This window comes from Bombina bombina, chromosome 4 (assembly GCF_027579735.1).
Source record: "Bombina bombina isolate aBomBom1 chromosome 4, aBomBom1.pri, whole genome shotgun sequence".
Lineage (NCBI taxonomy): Eukaryota > Metazoa > Chordata > Amphibia > Anura > Bombinatoridae > Bombina > Bombina bombina.
In genome coordinates, this window is record NC_069502.1 from 518,229,243 (window position 1) to 518,249,179 (window position 19,937).

The 19,937-nt window shown below is 36.3% G+C and overlaps 1 protein-coding gene across 2 annotated transcripts in view; it reads left to right on the plus strand.

The window, feature by feature from the left end:
* Positions 1–19,937, plus strand: part of RIMS1 (regulating synaptic membrane exocytosis 1) — an 831,266-nt gene that overhangs the window by 730,141 nt on the left and 81,188 nt on the right. For both annotated transcript variants that reach the window (XM_053710432.1, XM_053710433.1), the window contains one exon: positions 13,982–14,123. In XM_053710432.1, coding sequence (XP_053566407.1) covers positions 13,982–14,123 — 142 coding nt within the window. The remainder of the gene's footprint in view (positions 1–13,981; positions 14,124–19,937) is intronic.

Genomic DNA, 19,937 nt, shown 5'->3' on the forward strand with positions numbered 1-19,937 from the left:
TATTTAACATTAAATTATGTTGCTACATTATTGTGATTAACAACCAGACCACCATGCTTTGAATTACTAACATTAATTAACTTTTTCTTTATACAGGATTCACTTTTAATTTAAAAATAAAAGGCCAGATTAAGGGAAGAAGAGCTCATTTATTGTGTGCCCGTAAACTGGCAAATTTGCTCTTTTACGGGTGTCCGATAAATAACCAGCCATTATAATTAGTTCATGAAAATTAACCAGAGATCAGATCTCTGGTTAATTTTCAAAATATCCCCCAATTGCCCCAAAAATAAAGTATATTATAGTTTTGTTTTGTTTTTTTAAATGTAGCTTATTTTTTTAATTAAAAAACTGCACAAAGCAGTTTTTAGGGGTTACAGTTGGCGGGTGTGGGGTGCTAGAAAAAAATGGCACTGAAAAGTGCCTTTACATTGCGGTCTATGGGGACTGTGTTATCTCTGTAAATATATATGCTTCTTATATAATGCTTCTATACATATATAATTATGTGTTAATATGTGTATATACACATATTCACAATGCAATGAATATTCAGCACCAACACAGATATTGGGGCCTATTTAACAAAGGTCTGTCGGACCTGATCCGACAGTGCGGATCAGGTCCGACAGACCTCGCTGAATGCGGAGAGCAATACGCTCTCCGTATTCAGCATTGCACTAGCAGCTCACAAGAGCTGCTGGTGCAACGCCGCCCCCTGCCAGCATGGAGGTGTCAATTAACCCGATCATACTCGATCGGGTTGAATTTCGGCGATTACTTTAGACCGCTGCTTCATAACTGCTGTTTCTGGCGAGTCTGAAAACTCGCCAGAAACACGGGCCCACAAGCTCCATACGGAGCTTCATAAATGGGCCCATTGTCTTTAAGTGCATGCTGTCCAGCACTACATTAGAGCTCAATCAGTACAATCCCAGTAAAAACAGCAGCACTGCTTCAGCAATAATTCTCTACTTTATTGTGAGAAGGATAAGAAAAACCATCAGCGTTTTGGACTACATGTCCTTAGTCATGCCTAGACATGAAACGGCTTTAACCAAATAACAAGGCCACTTCCAACTTTGACTACCAAAATACTTTTTTTAAATATATTTTCAACTGATAGCTAAATGTAGCCACCAATCAGCAAGCGCTACCCAGGTGCTGAACCAAAGACAGGCAGGCTTCTAAGCTTACATTCCTGCTTTTTCAAATAAAGATACTAAGAGAACAAAGAAAAATTGATAATAGGAGTAAATTAGAAAATTGCTTCAAGTTACATGCTCTATATGAATCCTGAAATAAAAAAAATGGGTTTAGTATCCCTTTAAGCAGCAAGAATCCTATTTATTGCACATCGTAAAAATCATAATAAAACTATACTGCAGATTCAAAAAACGCTGTGAAATTCTTAGTTAGAAGTTAAATCGCATTTTTTCCATATTGTAAAATTAGTTTTCCGACCTCTGCTAGGCCTCGATATTCAAAACATCGTCAGACCTACAGGAAATTGCCTGTTTGGGGTCGCCAGGCTCGCAAACTGTCTGCTGATGTATTCTAAAATAAGCGTACTAAACCTTGTGCAGAATCACAACAGCAAAAGTCTGTTGTCATAGCCACTGAGCTGCGATGTAGGCAGGGGGGGGGGTGTCTTTAAATTATGTTTACACAAAATAGACTGTGCGTTTTTAATTTATGCACATGTTTCACTTTACATTCACTAGATTTGGCACACTGGGAAATATCGCTGCTGAAAAGCTGATGAGACTAATATGGCTAAAAAGGTATAGCTAAGATGGAGGACAGTACTTTGAATATTAGAAATCCATGGTGATATTTCTACATTAAACTCAGGTTACTCCCATGGAACGCCCTTGAAACTCCCACAGAATGTCTATATATTCATCATGTCTGAGATTGACTTTGTTAATAAAGACAAACAAAAAATTCCTATTAAAACTATAAGGTGGGGATTGTATAGAATAATTTACAATATGTATGTAAAAAGTAAGCATGATTGTACTTAACTTCTATTGTGTCCTTAGGCGTGTATTTTTTTTACTTATTTTAAGATTTTGATTGCGCGTTTTCAATATTCATATTTCCATTATAATGAAAGCATGCAATATTGATCGCAATATTCATATTTCCATAATATTGCAATTGTGTTTTACTTATAATGTTGCAATCGTACTGTAGCAAACGTGTTCTATATTAATATTAATTTCTCTCTCTCTATCTATCTATCTATCTATCTATCTATCTATCTATCTATCTATATATATATATATATATATATATAACTATATTAATATGGAACACGTTTGCTACAGTGCGATTGCAATATTATAAATCAAATCTTAAAATAAGTAAAAAAAACACGCCTAAGGACACAATAGTAGATTAGTACAATCATGCTTACAGTTGACATAAATATTGTAACATTATACTATACAATACATATACATTAAAAAACATATGTCATTTAACCACAATCCCCCAGCTCTGATAGGTGTTTTATTGATATGTTTAATTCACTATTATATTGTTAGAACAGGGGTTAAGTTTCTGTTGACACTTGTAAATTGTATCATACAGTACTGTGTAAAGGGATCATTTACATTACACCTTTAATGCTTTGAATATATCACCAGTATCAGAGACGCATCGCCACCCACTGAAATGTATGGTAAAATGCTGCTCGCCAATGCTGCCTTTAGACAGTACTGTCAGCCCTTTTTAATATTTTGACGGGTTTCTTGACATTGCGGCAGATCCCTTTTGAATATCTTGCTATCTTGTGGCACTCTTGATTATAATAGTGAGCTGAATAAGGATGTTCCATGGCATTATGTGTTAAGTTTTCTATGAGGTCAAGCTCATTCTCTAAACATTTTCCATATGCAGGTCTCGTTGTTTTATCTCGCAAAGGTGGTAAGATTGGGTCAAAACAAACAAAACCCTTATTACCCTAATAGAAAACCACATGCATACATACATAGAGGTGAAATAGTTAGTAATGATTAAATAATCAGCTCTCTGGGAGGTGTAGCAGTAATCCCAATCCTTACTGTTGTCCCTGTATCCTCATGGATTCCAATGGCTTTAAATTAGGCAGCCAGATTGTTTTTTTTCTTGTCCTGTTGTTTGCCCGGCTCCCTAACTGTATTTTAATACTGCTGCTTAATCCTGCATGGCAAACTTTTTGACCAGAAACACCGGCAACCAGGAGCCTCAGAGCAGCAAAGGAATATTGAAGAAGGTGCTGAATGGAGATAAAAATTATAAATCAGAAAATACTTTAATATGTGTGTTAAATTGATATTGGAAATGTTTGTTTGTTTGTTTGTTTGTTTGTTTGTTTGTTTGTTAAAAGCAAATAACTGTTTGCTGAACTTTCAGCATTTTTTATTTGCAAAAAGTTATTTTTTCCTTTTAGCAAATACTGTATAACATTTGAATATCAAATACAGCATTGGAATATCAACATGCAAATGCTGGTTCCCATACTTTAGTGTAAGCATATGGGAATTAATGATCTAATGTTATAGCTAAATGACTGTTAAATATTCACTGTTGTATTCAATATTTGGATGTTAGCATTTGATATTCGTGTGCCAATTTCAGCATTTGCATTTTAAATATATAGAAAAAGTGCCAACATGCAGAAAAAATAATGAGCATGTAAGTGAAAAGGACAAGACAATCAAAGAATGGAACATAAGGACAAGGGAGATTTATGTGGAAGATGTGAATGAGAAGCATTTAACCCTTTTGCTAATAATAAGCCTTTTTTTCACCCCAGTGCTGAGCTAATTTTGAGCTTTTTTTTTGCTACCTACATTTAAACCCTATTGTAAGTCAAATTTCAGTGAGTGACTCATACAAATTATATATTGTTTTTTTCAGCAGACCCAACAGATTCACAATATGCAATTATTATATTTTTAATTCATGGCATGTTAGATAGCTGCAGCAAAAACTGTAAAAAATAAAAAGTATAATATTTGCGTAGATTTTAGCAGTGACCACTGCTGTCACTGTGATCACCTTACCAAGTTGCCGTCATGGGCAACCACATGGTAATAGGAGCCCATACGGTCATTTGTGGGTTATAATATATATTAGCGAGGCCCCATTGTGCCGTACAGAAATAAAAGTACCACAGTGATCACCTGACTATGCAAACACCATTCATATATTTATTTTCAATAGAGGGACTTGTGTGCTAGAAAATAAACTTTATTAGGGGGCTCTAGACATACCATATTTTTTTTTATTGATCATATAATGTCCCATTCCCTAGCAAATCCCCATGGTGTTTTTTTTTCGCTTTATTTTTAAACATTGTATTTGTATTACTGCTCCAAGACCACCACCATTAGAAAGAGCAGGCGATAGATTCTCTTTCAAATGAGTAGTCTTGGAGGTTTGTAGCTGCTAAGCTTGCCATAGAAGCAGTTAAACATAGTTATTTTTTTTTTTCCTGAAACTCATTCAATTTTATTTAAAAGTAATATATAAGTGCTCCTGGACTATAAGTTCTTCAGCCATTGACCGTTAAGCAATGCAAGCATTAGCAGGAAGTGCCTATTAGCTAATAAGCATTAGTAGGAATTATAAACATCTGATGTGATTCTATTAGTTTCTAAATTTAAACAGCTTTTTCCTCACAATTTTTCAGAAAATAAAAACAATAATATATTTAACTGCTGCGCTTATATAATGATGGAACATTTTGTCCCTTTAATTAGAAAGTCGGAATGACGGAAATAAATAATAACCCCAGACCAGTATTACCCATCAACCTTAATATTTATGTAATTCAGAAACATTTGTGAGTAGGCAAAATATTAACCACAAATTAAACCCATATATTTGAGCTTTGCTCTACTAAATGAAACACTGAATATATAAGGCAAGCGCAAGTAATGTCAGATTATATATTTATTTTTTCTAATGATGGTAATTGCATATTAATGGCTGTAATACAGATTGAAAATGGAAGTACAAGATAACACATTTTCCAAATTAGTTTACCAAAATGTTCCCACAGTGAGGTTTTTATGAACTCTGTGGGAAAAACAGAAAAATAAAGACTTTATCTTTAACCAAACTTCTCAGTTGCATGAAAGGGCATAAGGGAATAATCATCACGTCTAACATAATTTTATTTAAAAATAAGTTTTCTTTTTTATTAAAATCAACCTCTATTCTTTAATGTCCCTAGAATTCTTCCTGTTGCTAATGACAATATTGTTTATGATACTTGGAAGATAAATTGTTCTTGAAAGCCTTAAAAAGCTTGATGTGACATTGCAAATGTAATATGATATTGTGGGAGACTGTAACTCTAGAGACAGTCATTCCAAGACAAAAAATATTGTACTTATATGATCATAATTTTATTTCTTAGTGCTTATAAATGCAGAGACATTTGTATGGTTCACGTTTTTTCTGTGACTTTGGTTTTACTACATTTTTATATATTGCATATTATGCAGAATTGCATTGTATCTTGTAATGTAATATACATAGGTCTGGTTTAACAACCCCCGTATGGTGTCGTATGCACAGGAGTTAAGAATAAGTGGCCTTAAGGCCGCTGATCCTTAACTCGTTCACCACCTCTGAGGTGGCGGACAGCAATCAGCCCAATCAGATACGATCGGGTTGATTGACACCCATTTGGCCGCGAATCTGCAAGGGGCAGTATTGCAGAAACCACAAAAATAAATATCAGCCTTTCGTGACAACTCACTCTTAAATCTGCTTCAGTACATTAGCCATATTCATATCCTATACCTTTATTATGTGTGGCTTGTCTTGAAGCCCCTTATTATCTACTATTGCCTTCACCTGTCATTAACTCCTTTTACCAGTTGCAAGACAACCTAATACTTCATTTGGACAATCAAAATTAAATGATTGCCTGCAATAAGTTGCCTCTCCTCACTAGCATGAACCATAGCAATAGCTAACATAGCCTCCAAACTAGAAACTCCCCATTGTGATCCTCCCACCTCAGTACACCAACACCTACTAGACAGCCCCTACATAATCTACCCACGTTAACCCTTCTTTACACCCAAGGGGGACTCACCAGTGTTATAATTTTCACCATTAACTACCTATCCACTGTGATAGCCCCATACTCCTCTCACCACTACAAACCCCCATGCCCACAATCCTTACCATTAATCCTTACCACTCATCCAAAGTCTAACCCTTCTGCATGGTCCTTTCCCTTCACTTCTCTAAAATCTAAGGCCTCTTCATAATACATAACTTACAAACACCACCCCTAACACTTAACCCTGAAGTTTCTTCTTTCTTCATCTTCTCCATAGTCAGCAGTAACCTGTCCCTCATTGTTGGTTCTCCAGTTTCTTGTGGGCTTCCATCTTGGTTCCCTCTTTTATACAGATACATTTAGGTAATTGTTATGGAAATGGTTAATCTTTATTTTTGCAGTTTAAGGAACAAGGCCAGCTGCAGTTAGAGTTAATTGCTGTGGGGGCAATGGCTCAGCTAACACAGAACAATACCAGTGGTACATATATGTCATTACTGCAGTGTTACAGCAGATGGTCTTAGTAACCAACCACAAGATGTTGCTGCATTTTCATGACTTTTATATAGTGTTTTCTATCTGAAAACATGCAGTTCTGTTGTGATACAGAAGTACAATTACAAATTAAGGTATTAAGCAAACATTCTTGTTGTTGTTTTTACCATGTTTTGGCGATTCTGTGAATAAATATTTTGGCCTTTTTACCTCCGTGCCCACTTGTTTTGCTTTTTTTTGTTGTCAGTACTCCCATGAGTAGCAAAACTGTATTAGTAACTCACATTAAATCTAAGGGCTAAATTTAGTAAGCCCAGAAGGACACAGGTAGGTGTCTCTGCCCCTGTCCACCCGGCATTGCTGCTTGTGGGCAGCAATATGCAGCCCACATTTAACATTGCACATTTTGCCTTGTGTACAATGCAGCCCCCTACTCATGTATAGCAAACCCCGCGTGAGCATGGGCTTTCAATCTCCCTGTTTGGAGGAACACCACTTTACAGTTGGTGTAGTTGATCTTATGACCGTTGCTTCTAAACTCTTGGCTACAGGCTTGCTCATGCATGCCTGTAGCCGAAGGTGCTCCCAAGCTGTTATTGCTGCTTCTTAAATGGAGCCCTAATTCTTTATTTTTGTGGATCTAGGCATACATAGTTTATGGTATACAAGATCCATAATTTTAAATATTATAGAGATGCAGAAGGGAATAAAAGAGTAAAATGCATTGCATAGTGGGCAATAAAATCGTTTGACACTTTGAGAATGTATGCATTTTTAGGTAGTAAAAGACAGTTTTGAGATTATGAATCAAAATCTTAAGGCCACACACCCATAACATGTTCATCTTTTCGTGCTTACTATCCTTTTTTTGTTTCTTTTTATATCTTTGACATTTTCGCTAAAACTTTCAGGATGTAGTGACATAGATATTGTATAAAAATTTTAAGGTATAATCTTCTATGTTCTCTCTATATTCAGTAAAGCTAATTTCACTATTAATGTAATACTAGGTTAACTGCTCCATACCTTATTCATTAGGTAATTGTATACTGTTGAAATTCATCTTTAGATAGTAAAACTGACTGAAGTGACATTGGAGGGGCAAAAATACATGAAAAAGGGGGATAAATCAAATGCAGTTGTAAAAGTTAGTAATTTTAGGCTTATTTCCAATTTGCAGTATCCACTGTTAAAGATGGTTATCAATGAGCACTTTGATATGTACAATGCTACAGTTTTAAAGATGCCAAGGGGTAGATTTATCATAGTGCGAGCGGACATGATACGATGTAGCGTATCATGTCCGCTGCACATCGATAAATGCTGACAGCATGGTAAAAACATGATAAAACATATTTAATCTTAATATGCTGTTTGTGCAATGGGTGTTTTTTTTCTCTCCATTGGCTTCTATGGGGATTGCGAAAATCCGATGGTGTTTGCACGATCTCAAACGCATGTAGAATTCTTCAGGAAATGAGAAAATTAATGTAATATAATATAAATACATATGTAAAAAAGTAAGCAAGTCTTGGCTATACACTGTAATAATGTGTTAGTCTCTCATTCTTGCTAAGCAAAATTATTTTCTTTTTAGATATCTTCGAAATAGAGAGGGAAGAGACTGACATATATTAGGGTTTGGAGACTTTAAGATACTTTAATTATTGCTATGGTTAACGTATTAGTGCAACCCAAAAACAACAAATGAGGATTCCATAAAAAAACTCCAATGTAACTTTATTAAATACAATCATATAAACTAGTCCATGAGAGCTAAAGGCTGGGCAGTCTAACGTATTAGTGATCTACCTACAACAATACAATGTATATATTTTCATTTTAAATGTCCTTATTCATACAAGAGCATGATGCAGAACATTAGATCATTTTATAAAATGAAAAAACAGTATTGTTAAATGCATCTTTTGGGCAAAGGCTATTTTCTTTCATGTAATTGGCAAGAGTCCATGAGCTAGTGACGTATGGCATATACAATCCTACCAGGAGGGTCAAAGTTTCCCAAACCTAAAAATGCCTATAAATACACCCCTCACCACACCCACAATTCAGTTTTACAAAACTTCGCCTCCAATGGAGGTGGTGAAGTAAGTTTGTACTTGATTTTTATGATTTCTTCTGTGATAAGCGCTTCTAAGCATTCTGAAGCCCAATTCCTCTCAGAGTACAGTATTTGTCAGAGGGATGTGAAGAGAGTATCACCTATTTGATTTTATGGTTTTCCTTGTGGGAAATCTTTTCAAGGGTTCTATGTTATCTGTCGTAGGGATTCATCTCCTACCTCCCTTTTCAGATCCATGATATACTCTTATATACCATTACCTCTTCTGATAGCTTTCAGTACTGGTCTGGCTATCTGCTATATGTTGATGGGTGTCTTTCAGTAAGTATGTATCATTATTTAAGACACTCTCAGCTATGGTTTGGCGCTTTATGTATTAATATAAAGTTTTAAATATATGTATTTTACTTATATTTGCCATGAGTCAGGTCTATGTGTATTTCCCTTTGCAGTTCAGCAGTTTCGTTATGGGAATCATGTTTTAGGAAGTTTGTCTTACCTGGGGTATAGTCTTTTTTTCAATTTGACTTGTATTTTCTTTGGAAAAACTTGTGGGCAAATTTGGCTTGCGAGGGTGCATACTGCTGTTATTTATTGCGTCATTCTTGGTGCGAGAAATTTTTTTGGAGCGCGAATGTGCGTCTATCATGATGCAAGTTCGTCATTTCCTGCGTCTTAGTTGATGCTAGGTTGGCACGAAATTGTGTTTGTAATGACACAAGTTGCATCATTTCCGGATGTTTGTTGGCGCCAAAAAATTTCTCATCTTCCTTTTGCGTCGTGCGTCATACTTGGCGCCAAAAAATGTAGTTATATTTTACCTCACTTCCTATTTGCTCCTTGCCTTCTTTATGCTCAGAGGGCTATGCTATTTGCTTTTGTGCTAATTTTATCATTTGCATTTTTTACATTCCTGAGACTGATATATGTGGAAATAAGATATTTCTGTTTAACGTTATTTTTTCTTTTTTACATTTTACAAGATGTCTCAATCTGATCCTGTCTCAGAAGCTGCTGTAGGAACCATGCTGCCTGAACACAGTTCTACCAAAGCTAAGTGTATCTGTTGTAAGCTAGTGGAGATTATACCTCCAGCTGTAGTATATAACAGTTGTCATGATAAGCTTTTGCATGCAGAAAAGGTTTCTATTAGTGCTAGTACAGTATCTGTTGTTCCTTCAATATCTAAAGTACATGATATCCCTGTTGATATGAAAAATTATATTGCTGAGGCAATACAGAAGGCTGTGGCTGCTATACCGCCTTCAAATAAACGTAAAAGGTCTTTTAAAACTTCTCATAATACTGATGAAATTTGTAATGACCGGCAACATACTGATATAACCTCCTCTGATGAGGATCTCTCTGACTCAGAAGATCCTACTTCAGACATAGACACTGATAAATCATCTTATCTTTTTAAGATTGAGTATATTCGTTCTTTGTTAAAAGAAGTGTTAATAACTTTGGATATTGAGGAGTCTGGTCTGCTTGATAATAAATCCAGTAAACGTTTAAATTCTGTCTTTAAACCTCCTGTGACTACTCCTGAGGTTTTTCCTATTACTGATGCCATTTCTGATCTGATTGCTAAGGAATGGTCTAAGCCTAGTACTTCTTTTGTTCCTTCTTCAAGGTTTAAAGAGTTGTATCCTTTGCCAGTTGCTAAGTTAGAGTTTTGGGAAAAAGTCCCTAAGGTTGATGGGGCTATTTCTACTCTTGCTAAACGTACTACTATTCCTATGGAAGATAGTACCTCTTTAAGGATCCTTTAGATAAGAAGATTGGATTTTATCTAAGAAAAGCTTATTTGCATTCTGGCTATATGCTCAGACCTGCCATTTATATGACTGATGTTGCAGCTACATCAACATTTTGGTTGGATAGCTTAGCACAACGGGAAAAAGACTCTGATTTGCATAGCATTGTTCTCTTGCTTCAACATGCTAATCATTTTATATGTGATGCTATTTTTGATATCATCAAGATTAATGTTAAATCTGTGTCTTTAGCTATTTTAGCTAGAAGAGGGATATGGCTCAAATCATGCTATGCTGACATGGTATCTAAATCTAGGTTACTATCTCTTTCATTCCAGGGTAATAATTTGTTTGGTTCCAGTTGGATTCTATTATTTCCACTATTACTGGGGGGAAGGGAGTTTTTTTGCCTCAAGATAAAAAGTCTAAAGGCAAATCTAAAGCTTCTAATCGGTTTTGTTCCTTTCGTCAGAATAGAGAACAGAAAACCACTCCTTCCCCTAAAGACTCTGGCTCCAATTGGAAGCCATCCTCAAGTTGGAATAAATCCAAGCCTTACAAGAAACTAAAGCCAGCCCCCAAGACTGCATGAAGGTGCGGCCCTCAATCCAATTCTGCTGGTGGGGGCAGATTGAAATTATTTCAAGACGTTTGGGCAGGATCCATTCAGAATCCTTGGATTCAGAATATTGTCTCTCAGGGGTATCAAAAAGGTTTCAGAATAAGACCTCATGTGAGAAGATTTTTTCTGTCTCACGTTCCAACAAATCCTGTGAAAGCTCAGGCTTTTCTGAAGTGTGTTTCAGATCTAGAGCTTTCAGGAGTGATTGTACCAGTTCCAATTCTGGAACAGGGCCTGGGTTTTTATTCAAATCTATTCATTGCCCCGAAGAAGGAAAATTCTTTCAGACCAGTTCTGTATCTGAAGTTTTTGGATCATTTTGTAAGAGTCCCAACTTTAAAGATGGTGACTATAAGGACTATTCTGCCTTTTGTTCAGCATGGTCATTACATGTCCTCAATAGACTTACAGGATTCGTATCTTCATATTCCGATTTATCCAGACCACTATCGGTTTCTGAGATTCTCTTTTCTAGACAAGCATTACCAGTTTGTTGCTCTTCCATTTGGCCTAGCAACAGCTCCAAGAATCTTTTTGAAGTTTTTCGGTGCCCTTCTATCTGTAATCAAGGAGCAGGGTATTGCGGGGTTTCCTTATTTGGACGATATCTTCGTACTGGCTCAATCCTTTTCCCAGGTACCTTTCCAGGTCAAGGGATCCTCAGGCGGAGATGGTGGATGCGTTAGCAGTTCCTTGGTTTTACCAACCTGCTTACATTTTTCCGCCTCTAGTTCTTCTTCCAAAGGTGATCTCCAAGATCATATTGGAACAATCACATGTGTTTCTGATAGCACCAGCATGGCCTCACAGGTTTTGGTATGCGGATCTTGTCCAGATGTCCAGTTGCCAACCTTGGCCACTTCTTTTAAGGCCGGACCTTCTGTCTCAAGGGCCGTTTTCCATCAGGATCTCAAATTGCTAAATCTGAAGGTATAGAAATTGAACGCTTAGTACTTAGTCATAGAGGTTTCTCTGTCTCAGTGACTAATACTATGCTACAGGCTTGTAAGTCTTTTTCAAGGAAAATTTATTATCTGGTTTGGAAAACCTATATTTCATGGTGTTTTTCTCATAAATTCTCCTGTCATTCTTTTAGGATTCCTAGAATTTTACAGTTTCTTCAGAATGGTTTGGATAAAGGTTTGTCTGCAAGTACCTTGAAGTGACAAATCTCTGCTCTTTCTGTTTTATTTCATAGAAGGATTGCTAAACTTCCTGATATTCACTGTTTTGTTCAGGCTTTATTTCGTATCAACCCTGTTGTTAAATCAATCTCTCCTCCTTGGAGTCTTAATTTAGTTTTGAAGGCTTTGCAGGCTTCTCCTTTTGAGCCTATGCATTCTTTGGATATTAAACTACTTTCTTACTTTCTTGGAAACTGTTGTTTCTTTTGGCTTTTTTCAGTTAGAAGAGTTTCTGAATTGTCTGCTCTCTCTTGTGCATCTCCTTTTCTGATTTTCCATCAGCATAAGGCTGTTTTGCGGACTTCGTTTAAATTTCTTCCTAAGGTTGTGAATTCTAACAACATTAGTAGGGAAATTGTTGTTCCTTCCTTGTGTCCTAATCCCAAGAATGCTCTTGAAAGATCTTTATATTCTTTGGATGTTGTAAGAGCTTTGAAATATTATGTCGAAGCTACTATCGCTTTCAGGAAGACTTCTAGTATATTTGTTGTTTTTTCTGGTCCTAGGAAAGGTCAGAAAGCCTCTGCCATTTCTTTGACATCTTGGTTAAAGTTTTTGATTCTCAAGGCTTATTTAGATGCGGGACAGTCTCCGCCTCAGATAATTACAGCTCATTCTACTAGATCAGTCACCACTTCTTGGGCTTTTAAGAATGAAGCTTTGATTGATCAGATTTGAAAAGCAGCAATTTGGTCTTCTTTGCATACATTTACAAAATTTTACCATTTTTATGTATTTGCTTCTTTTGAAGCAGTCTTTGGTAGAAAAGTTCTTCAGGCAGCTGTATCAGTTTGATTCTTCTGCTTATGATTTAAGTTTTTTCTTGAAATGTATGTGAAATTTGTAAGAAAGACTTATTTTATTGTAGATTTATTTTATTTTTTTTCAGTGGAAATAGCTGTTTTTATTTTATCCCTCCTTTTCTAGTGACTCTTCTGTGGTCTCCCACATCTTGGGTATTTCTATCCCATACATCGCTAGCTCATGGACTCTTGCCAATTACATGAAAGAAAACATAATTTATGTAAGAACTTACCTGCTAAATTCATTTCTTTCATACTGGCAAGAGTTCATGAGGCCCACCCTTTTTTATGGTATTTATGATTTTTGTATAAAAGCACAATTTTATTTCCAGTTCCTCTTTTTGTATGCTTTTTTACTCCTTATTCTATCACCCCACTACTTGGCTATTCGTTAAACTGAATTGTGGGTGTGGTGAGTGGTGTATTTAAAGGCATTTTGAGGTTTGGGAAACTTTGCCCCTCCTGGTAGGATTGTATATCCCATACGTCACTAGCTCATGAACTCTTGCCAATATGAAATAAATTAATTTATCAGGTAAGTTCTTACATAACTTATGTTTTTTTAAAGCACATTTTTTCTTATTGTTCATTAAGTGCTTGAACAACAGGATGCTTGTTTTCCCATCAAATACTTTGGACACAATCCACAAACTAATGCACCATAGGTTAAATCTGATAAAAGGTTATTTTAAAATAACTTTAAAAATGCCTCTTTCAATGTTTAATGTTTGTTTGTTGACAAAATATTTCTCCAATAAAAATAATAATTATATATATATATATATATATATATATATATATACAGTATATATTGTTATGCTTATGTTTACTATTGGTAAAACCATATTTACTATTTGCTTCTGTATGAATTCAAAAGAAATGTTTTCTGGTTTCTTACAGAAAGTGATTTTTGAGAATCCTTATATTCTTATATTAATAATTTATTATTCATATTTTGTAGATTCTGGCAACAAGAAATTAAAAAGCTCTATCCAGAGAAGCACAGAAACAGGAATGGCCGCTGAGATGAGAAGTCGTATGGTTCGGCAACCTAGCAGAGAATCAACAGATGGAAGTATTAATAGCTACAGTTCTGAGGGAAAGTAAGTATTTATGAGATTAAAAAAATAATTAATAGTGTATTTATTTAGTAATTTTGCTTCTTTTTTCTTTTACAATTTATTGTTTATTAGATTTTTATAAGTGCATAACCCAACCATATCTCAACAGGTTCATGAATGAAAAGTATGATTAGGGTACTTGAACAGTATCAGTAACATAATAAGGACATGAAACAACCGCATATAACAGAAATAACAATATAGTACATTAAGAAAATTCCAAAAAATGACAGCACAATAGTTTTATAGAAATATAGTAGTGAAAATGGTTCCACTCCATGTTTATTTAAGTAAGCAGCCTTAGAGCGCCCAAACTATTTCTCCCTCTGTTTTGAGTATAAACATGCATACATATAATAGCACTGAGGGCCTGATTAAATACATTGGAACATCTCTAATGATGAAACACCTAATTGGGCTTCAAGCAATTGCTTCAGGTTTAGTTTATTATAAAGAGATATACACCATCTACCTCTTACACATTCTGTTCAGTACTATTTTCACATATTTATGTAGACCTTATTTGCTCCTAAAAGCTGGTTAAAATATGGAGCAATTAAAACTCAGAAAGTTTAGAAAGGAATGTAGGGAAATGGGATGTAGGGCACATCTCACTTCCACTAGTTTCCACGCCTTGTACTATACAGGAATGGTAGGGCATAGCTGAAAACGTGTGTAGGCCTAAGTCTATATCAAAAGGTTGGGAAGTAGTAAATGTTTTTAATTTACAATCTACCTGTCAATTTATCTATATAAACTTGTCTAGAGCATAAACTAGGCAAGCCTATGTGCTTTTAATCTTGGGGAATAAGAGAACTTCAAAGGCAAATAAACCAGAACGTAAAGAATATGAACTTGAAGGAACTAGGAGGGTTGACGTGCAGAGGTAACAAAAGGAAACCAAATATTAGGGGATTGAAATGTCTTGTTTAAATCTTAAGTTCTTTACTGAATGGCTAGCAGAAGTATAAGCAGGTATGTAAGTATATTTGTGTATAATGTTGTCCTACATTTTAGTTTTAACAATTTAAAGGGACACAAAAGACTGTAATTGTAATATAAAATGTTCAATTGTGTGCTGCAAAACAAAAATAAAAAAAACACTGTCTTATTTCAATGCTGTAGTCTGTGGGGGTCCCCAGGATCTTTATCATAAAGGGGACCTCCAGGAGGATGAACGGTTGTTGTTATCCACAATATGATTATATAGGCAAACAATCTATCGGCCTTCTCACTGAAGTGGTTAAGAACTAAGGATAAGCAATAAAAAGAGTTCTGGTAGAAGCTTCAAAGTAAAAAGTATTCTTTATTTGTTCATCGTGGTAAAAGATTCACAGGAACAAGAGAGTAATCCTGCAGCTAGTAAAAGTCTGACTGTTTTCGGTCTGGGACCATAATCATAGACTGATAGCTGTCGGGTATGGCAGCTATTTACACGTACACAGACTATTCCTGATTGGTTAAAAACAGATTAACTCAGGGTAAGTTAATTAAAAATTAATTTGACTGAGGATTAACCATATACTACCTCTCAGTAATTTAAGAATGGCAGACTGACATATACTAGCTCAAAATATCACTATAATTGCTAGTAGATATCTGGTATTTAAAACAAACCACGTTAACTTTGTTCAATACATACGTATATATATAAAATCAAACCTGCATACAATGTAGTATTAATATTTGGAATGCTGTAACTTATGAAAGGGATTTAGTAAATTAATTCATACACTCTATTACATATATATATAAATAGATGATATGCAAAGAACAGATATGATGTGGAAAGCATCAATATTCAAATACAGTCTTACGTACGGGTAGTTCCCTATATATGTAGATGCATATATGCAGCTCTCAGGTTTCTCAAAGCAATGTCATGCTCATAATCAAAACATACATTAAGAAAATACAGGCATACACATACCTTGAACCCTAACATATCAAAATGCATATGTACATAATATGGCTCCCAAGTACAAGGAAGACTAATATGTGGAGATAATAATACATAAGGGGAAGGCCCAAAACGATGACAGATGTGCACTTTATTTCTGACAGAAATTAATTATGTCAAACTCAGAGTTGAAGCCTAAAGGTACTAAGCTTTTGAGTTTGAAGATCCAATAAGTTTCTTGCCTACAAAGTATGGGAAATTTGTCCCCTCCTCTAGGAGGTCTAGTAATTTGCTCTATTGCTTGCCACCTTAGAGTCTAGATAAGGCCGAACATGCTTTTTCCCCTGAGATGTAGGAAAGGTGTTCCCTTATACGGGTGCCAAACTCTACCTATGTATTGCTTTAAACACTGAGTGCATTCCACTAGATAGATTGTGAAGATACTTTTGCAATTTATGCAGCAGTTTGTCTGAAACTCCTCCCCTGTAACGTGTGATCTAAATGATGTGGACACATTAATATAATCACAGGAGGTGCATACTCATCTACCACATTTGAATGTGCCATTGAAACGCAGCTATGAAGTTGTTGAGTTTTTATTCTCTTTTAGCATGCTGGGGGCCAAAATGTTTGCCAAATGTTTCTGCGGCCATGCTCAGGTCAGAGGACCAAACAAAGAGCAGGTCATCTATATATCTGACGTATTTGGTGACAAAACCAGAGGGAACACCAGTACCTCCATCAATGTGGGCCCTCTCCCATCAACCCATAAAAAGGTTGTTGTAGGAGGGAGCAAACTTTGCTCCCATCATGGTCCCACGTCTCTGGCGGTAATAGCAACCCTGAAACATAACCTGAAAACATAAAAAAATTGTGTCCAAGTAAAAACCTGACCACCCTGACAATTAAGGCCTTTGCTTCCTGTGCTAAATCTGTATACAAATCCAAAAAGTATCCCACACAGCAAACAGGCCATGCATGTGTGGAATGGAGGAGTACAGTGAAACAGCATCCACTGTTAACCAACTGTACTTCTCCTTCCAGATCACAGACTCAATTTCCTGTAATGCCTGGGTAGAGTCTCTGATATAGCTCGGTAGTTTTTGAACCAATCGTTGGAAATAGTGATCGACACATTTAGACAGTGGTTCAAGCAGGGAGCTGATGCCTGCCACAATTGGCCTCCCTTTCACATTCACAAGACTTTTGTGCACCTTCAGGAGGTGGTGGAAGATGGGAGTCACTGGATCACTAACCAAAATATAGTCAGCCATAGTCTGATCCATGAGTCCCCCCTCCACCACATCATCCAAAAGGGGCACATGTTCTCTACTGATGGTACCTGTGGGGTCTCTAAATAGGGGTAAATAGGTGTCAACATCACCAAGCTGCCTCTTAGCTTCTTCAACATAGTCAAACCTGTCCATCACTACCACACTCCCACCCTTGTCCGATTGTCTGATCAGTATACGCTCGATATTTTGTACTAAGGGTTTTAGTGTTTTTTTTAACTAGGATAGAACAGTAAATAATGTAGTGGATATTGAGTCCTTGGGGCCGATTTATCATGTCCAGAATGGGGCCAAATGCCCCTGTTTCAGGAGTTAAGAAGCAGCGGTCTTAAGACTGCTGCTCCTTAACTCGTCTGCTGGCTCTGAGGCTGCGGACATCAATCCGCCCGATTTCATATGATTGGGTTGATTGATGCCCCCTGCATTAACCACAAATCTGCAGTGGGCTGCATTGCACAAGCAGTTCACCAGAACTGCTTGTGCAATGTTAAAGGGACAGTATACACTCATTTTCATATAACTGCATGTAATAGACACTACTATAAATAATAAGATGCACAGATACTGATATAAAAATCCAGTATAAAACTGTTTAAAAACTTACTTAGAAGCTCTCAGTTTAGCTCTGTTGAAAAGGCAGTTGGAAAGCCCACTGCAAGTGGCAAATAAGACCCTTCCCCCTCCCCTTTCTTTTGCATATGAAAAGACCCTTTACACAAACATAATCAAGCTGGAGAAGGTAGCTGACAGTATTTTCATAAAACTTTGGGACTTGGTTAGGAGTCTGAAAATCAAAGCAATGTTATTTAAAAATAAGTAAAACTATACATTTTTTTTTTTTTAAACTTTATGGGCTATATAACTAGATCATCTACAAAACATTTATGCAAAGAAAAAATGAGTGTATAATGTCCCTTTAAATATACGCGGTCAGCATTCAGCGATGTCTGGCAGACATGATACTCTACAGCTTGTTCGCAAAGCTTACAATTTCTTTAGGATTGGGGAGAATTTATAGACACATAAGGATGATCACGTAACTTTGCCTTTGCCTAATTACCAGAAATAACACCTACCATAAGTTTTATGTGAATTCTTCTTTAAGGAGGAAATTTAAATGAGTTAAAATGGAGGTTCTATTCAGAATCTACTATATGGCCAAAATTATGTGGACATGTGGACTCTTATACAAATTGCACACACACATATATATATATATATATATATATATATATATATATATATATATATATATATATATATACACATATATATATATATATATATATATGTGTGTGTGTGTGCATAAAATCCAATACATAACCATGAAATCTTCATAGACAAAAATTGGCAGCGCAATGGGTCGTACTGAACAGCTCAGGACTTTAAGCATAGCACTATCATAGGATGCCACCTTTGCCAAAGTCAGTTTATAAAATGTCTGCCCTACTTGATCTTCCCCGGTCACCTGTAAATGCAATTATTGTAGAGTGGAAATGTCTAGGAGCACCAACAGCCCTGCCACAAAGTGGCTGCGAAGGTCTGAAGTGTGTAGCATGTAAAAATCTATTATCCGTTGCATCACTCATTACAGACTTCCAAATGACCGCTGGAAGCAACATCAGCACAAGAACTGTGGGTTGGGAGCTTCATGTAAAGGGTTTCTATAACCTAGCAGTTGTACACAAGTGAAACACTGGACTCTAGACCAGTGGAAACATATTATCTGGAGTGATAAATGATGCTTTACTAACTGGCAGTCTGATGGAATAATCTGGGTGTGGCAGATGCCCAGAGAATGCTACCTACCAGAATGCCTAGTGCCTACTGTAAAGTTTGGTGAAGGGAAAGTGCTCTTGGTCTGTTTTTCAGAGTTTGGGCTAGACCCCTTATTTCCAAAGAAGGGTCATCATAATTCTACAGGATACAAAGGCATATGAGACAATTGGGTTCTTCCAATTTTTGGCAACAGTTTGAAGAAGGTTTTTTCCTGTTCCAATATTACTGTGCCCCTGTGCTTAAAGATGTCCTACAGACACAGTCCAAAATCTTGTGGAAAACCTTCCCAGGTGAGTAGCAGTTAAAGCTGCAAGTGGGGGGGGAATCCAAATGAATGCCCTTGGTTTTGGAATGGGGCATCCAACAAGCTCATATATTGTAGCATTCTGCAGACTATAAGGAACTACAAGGCAACTAAGACTAAGTTACCTATTTTAATGGCTGAAACCAGTATCTCAGAGTACAGACGGCTTCTTATGGAAGATAGTTCAGCAGAATTGTCCAAGAACAGGCAAAGCAAACACACAGATCCAGGTACAGTTCTGAGGTTCAGAAGCCAGAATATCAGTCTGCAAAACAAGTGTCTCTGCAGGATGGTTAAACATATAGCATAGTCCAGATTTACAGGATGGTAGGCCAGGTACATGAATGCTTTGTACATCATACAAGAATAACTAAGCAATGAATTACTGAGTCCAAAACAGCCTTTTAACACCCCCCCATTCAAGCTTGGCAAACAAAAGCAAGGCCAGAGGTCATCTGGGTTCAAAAAGCATTAAAAGAGCTTGGCACTATACCTTTAATTGAAAATCTGAAAAAGCATAA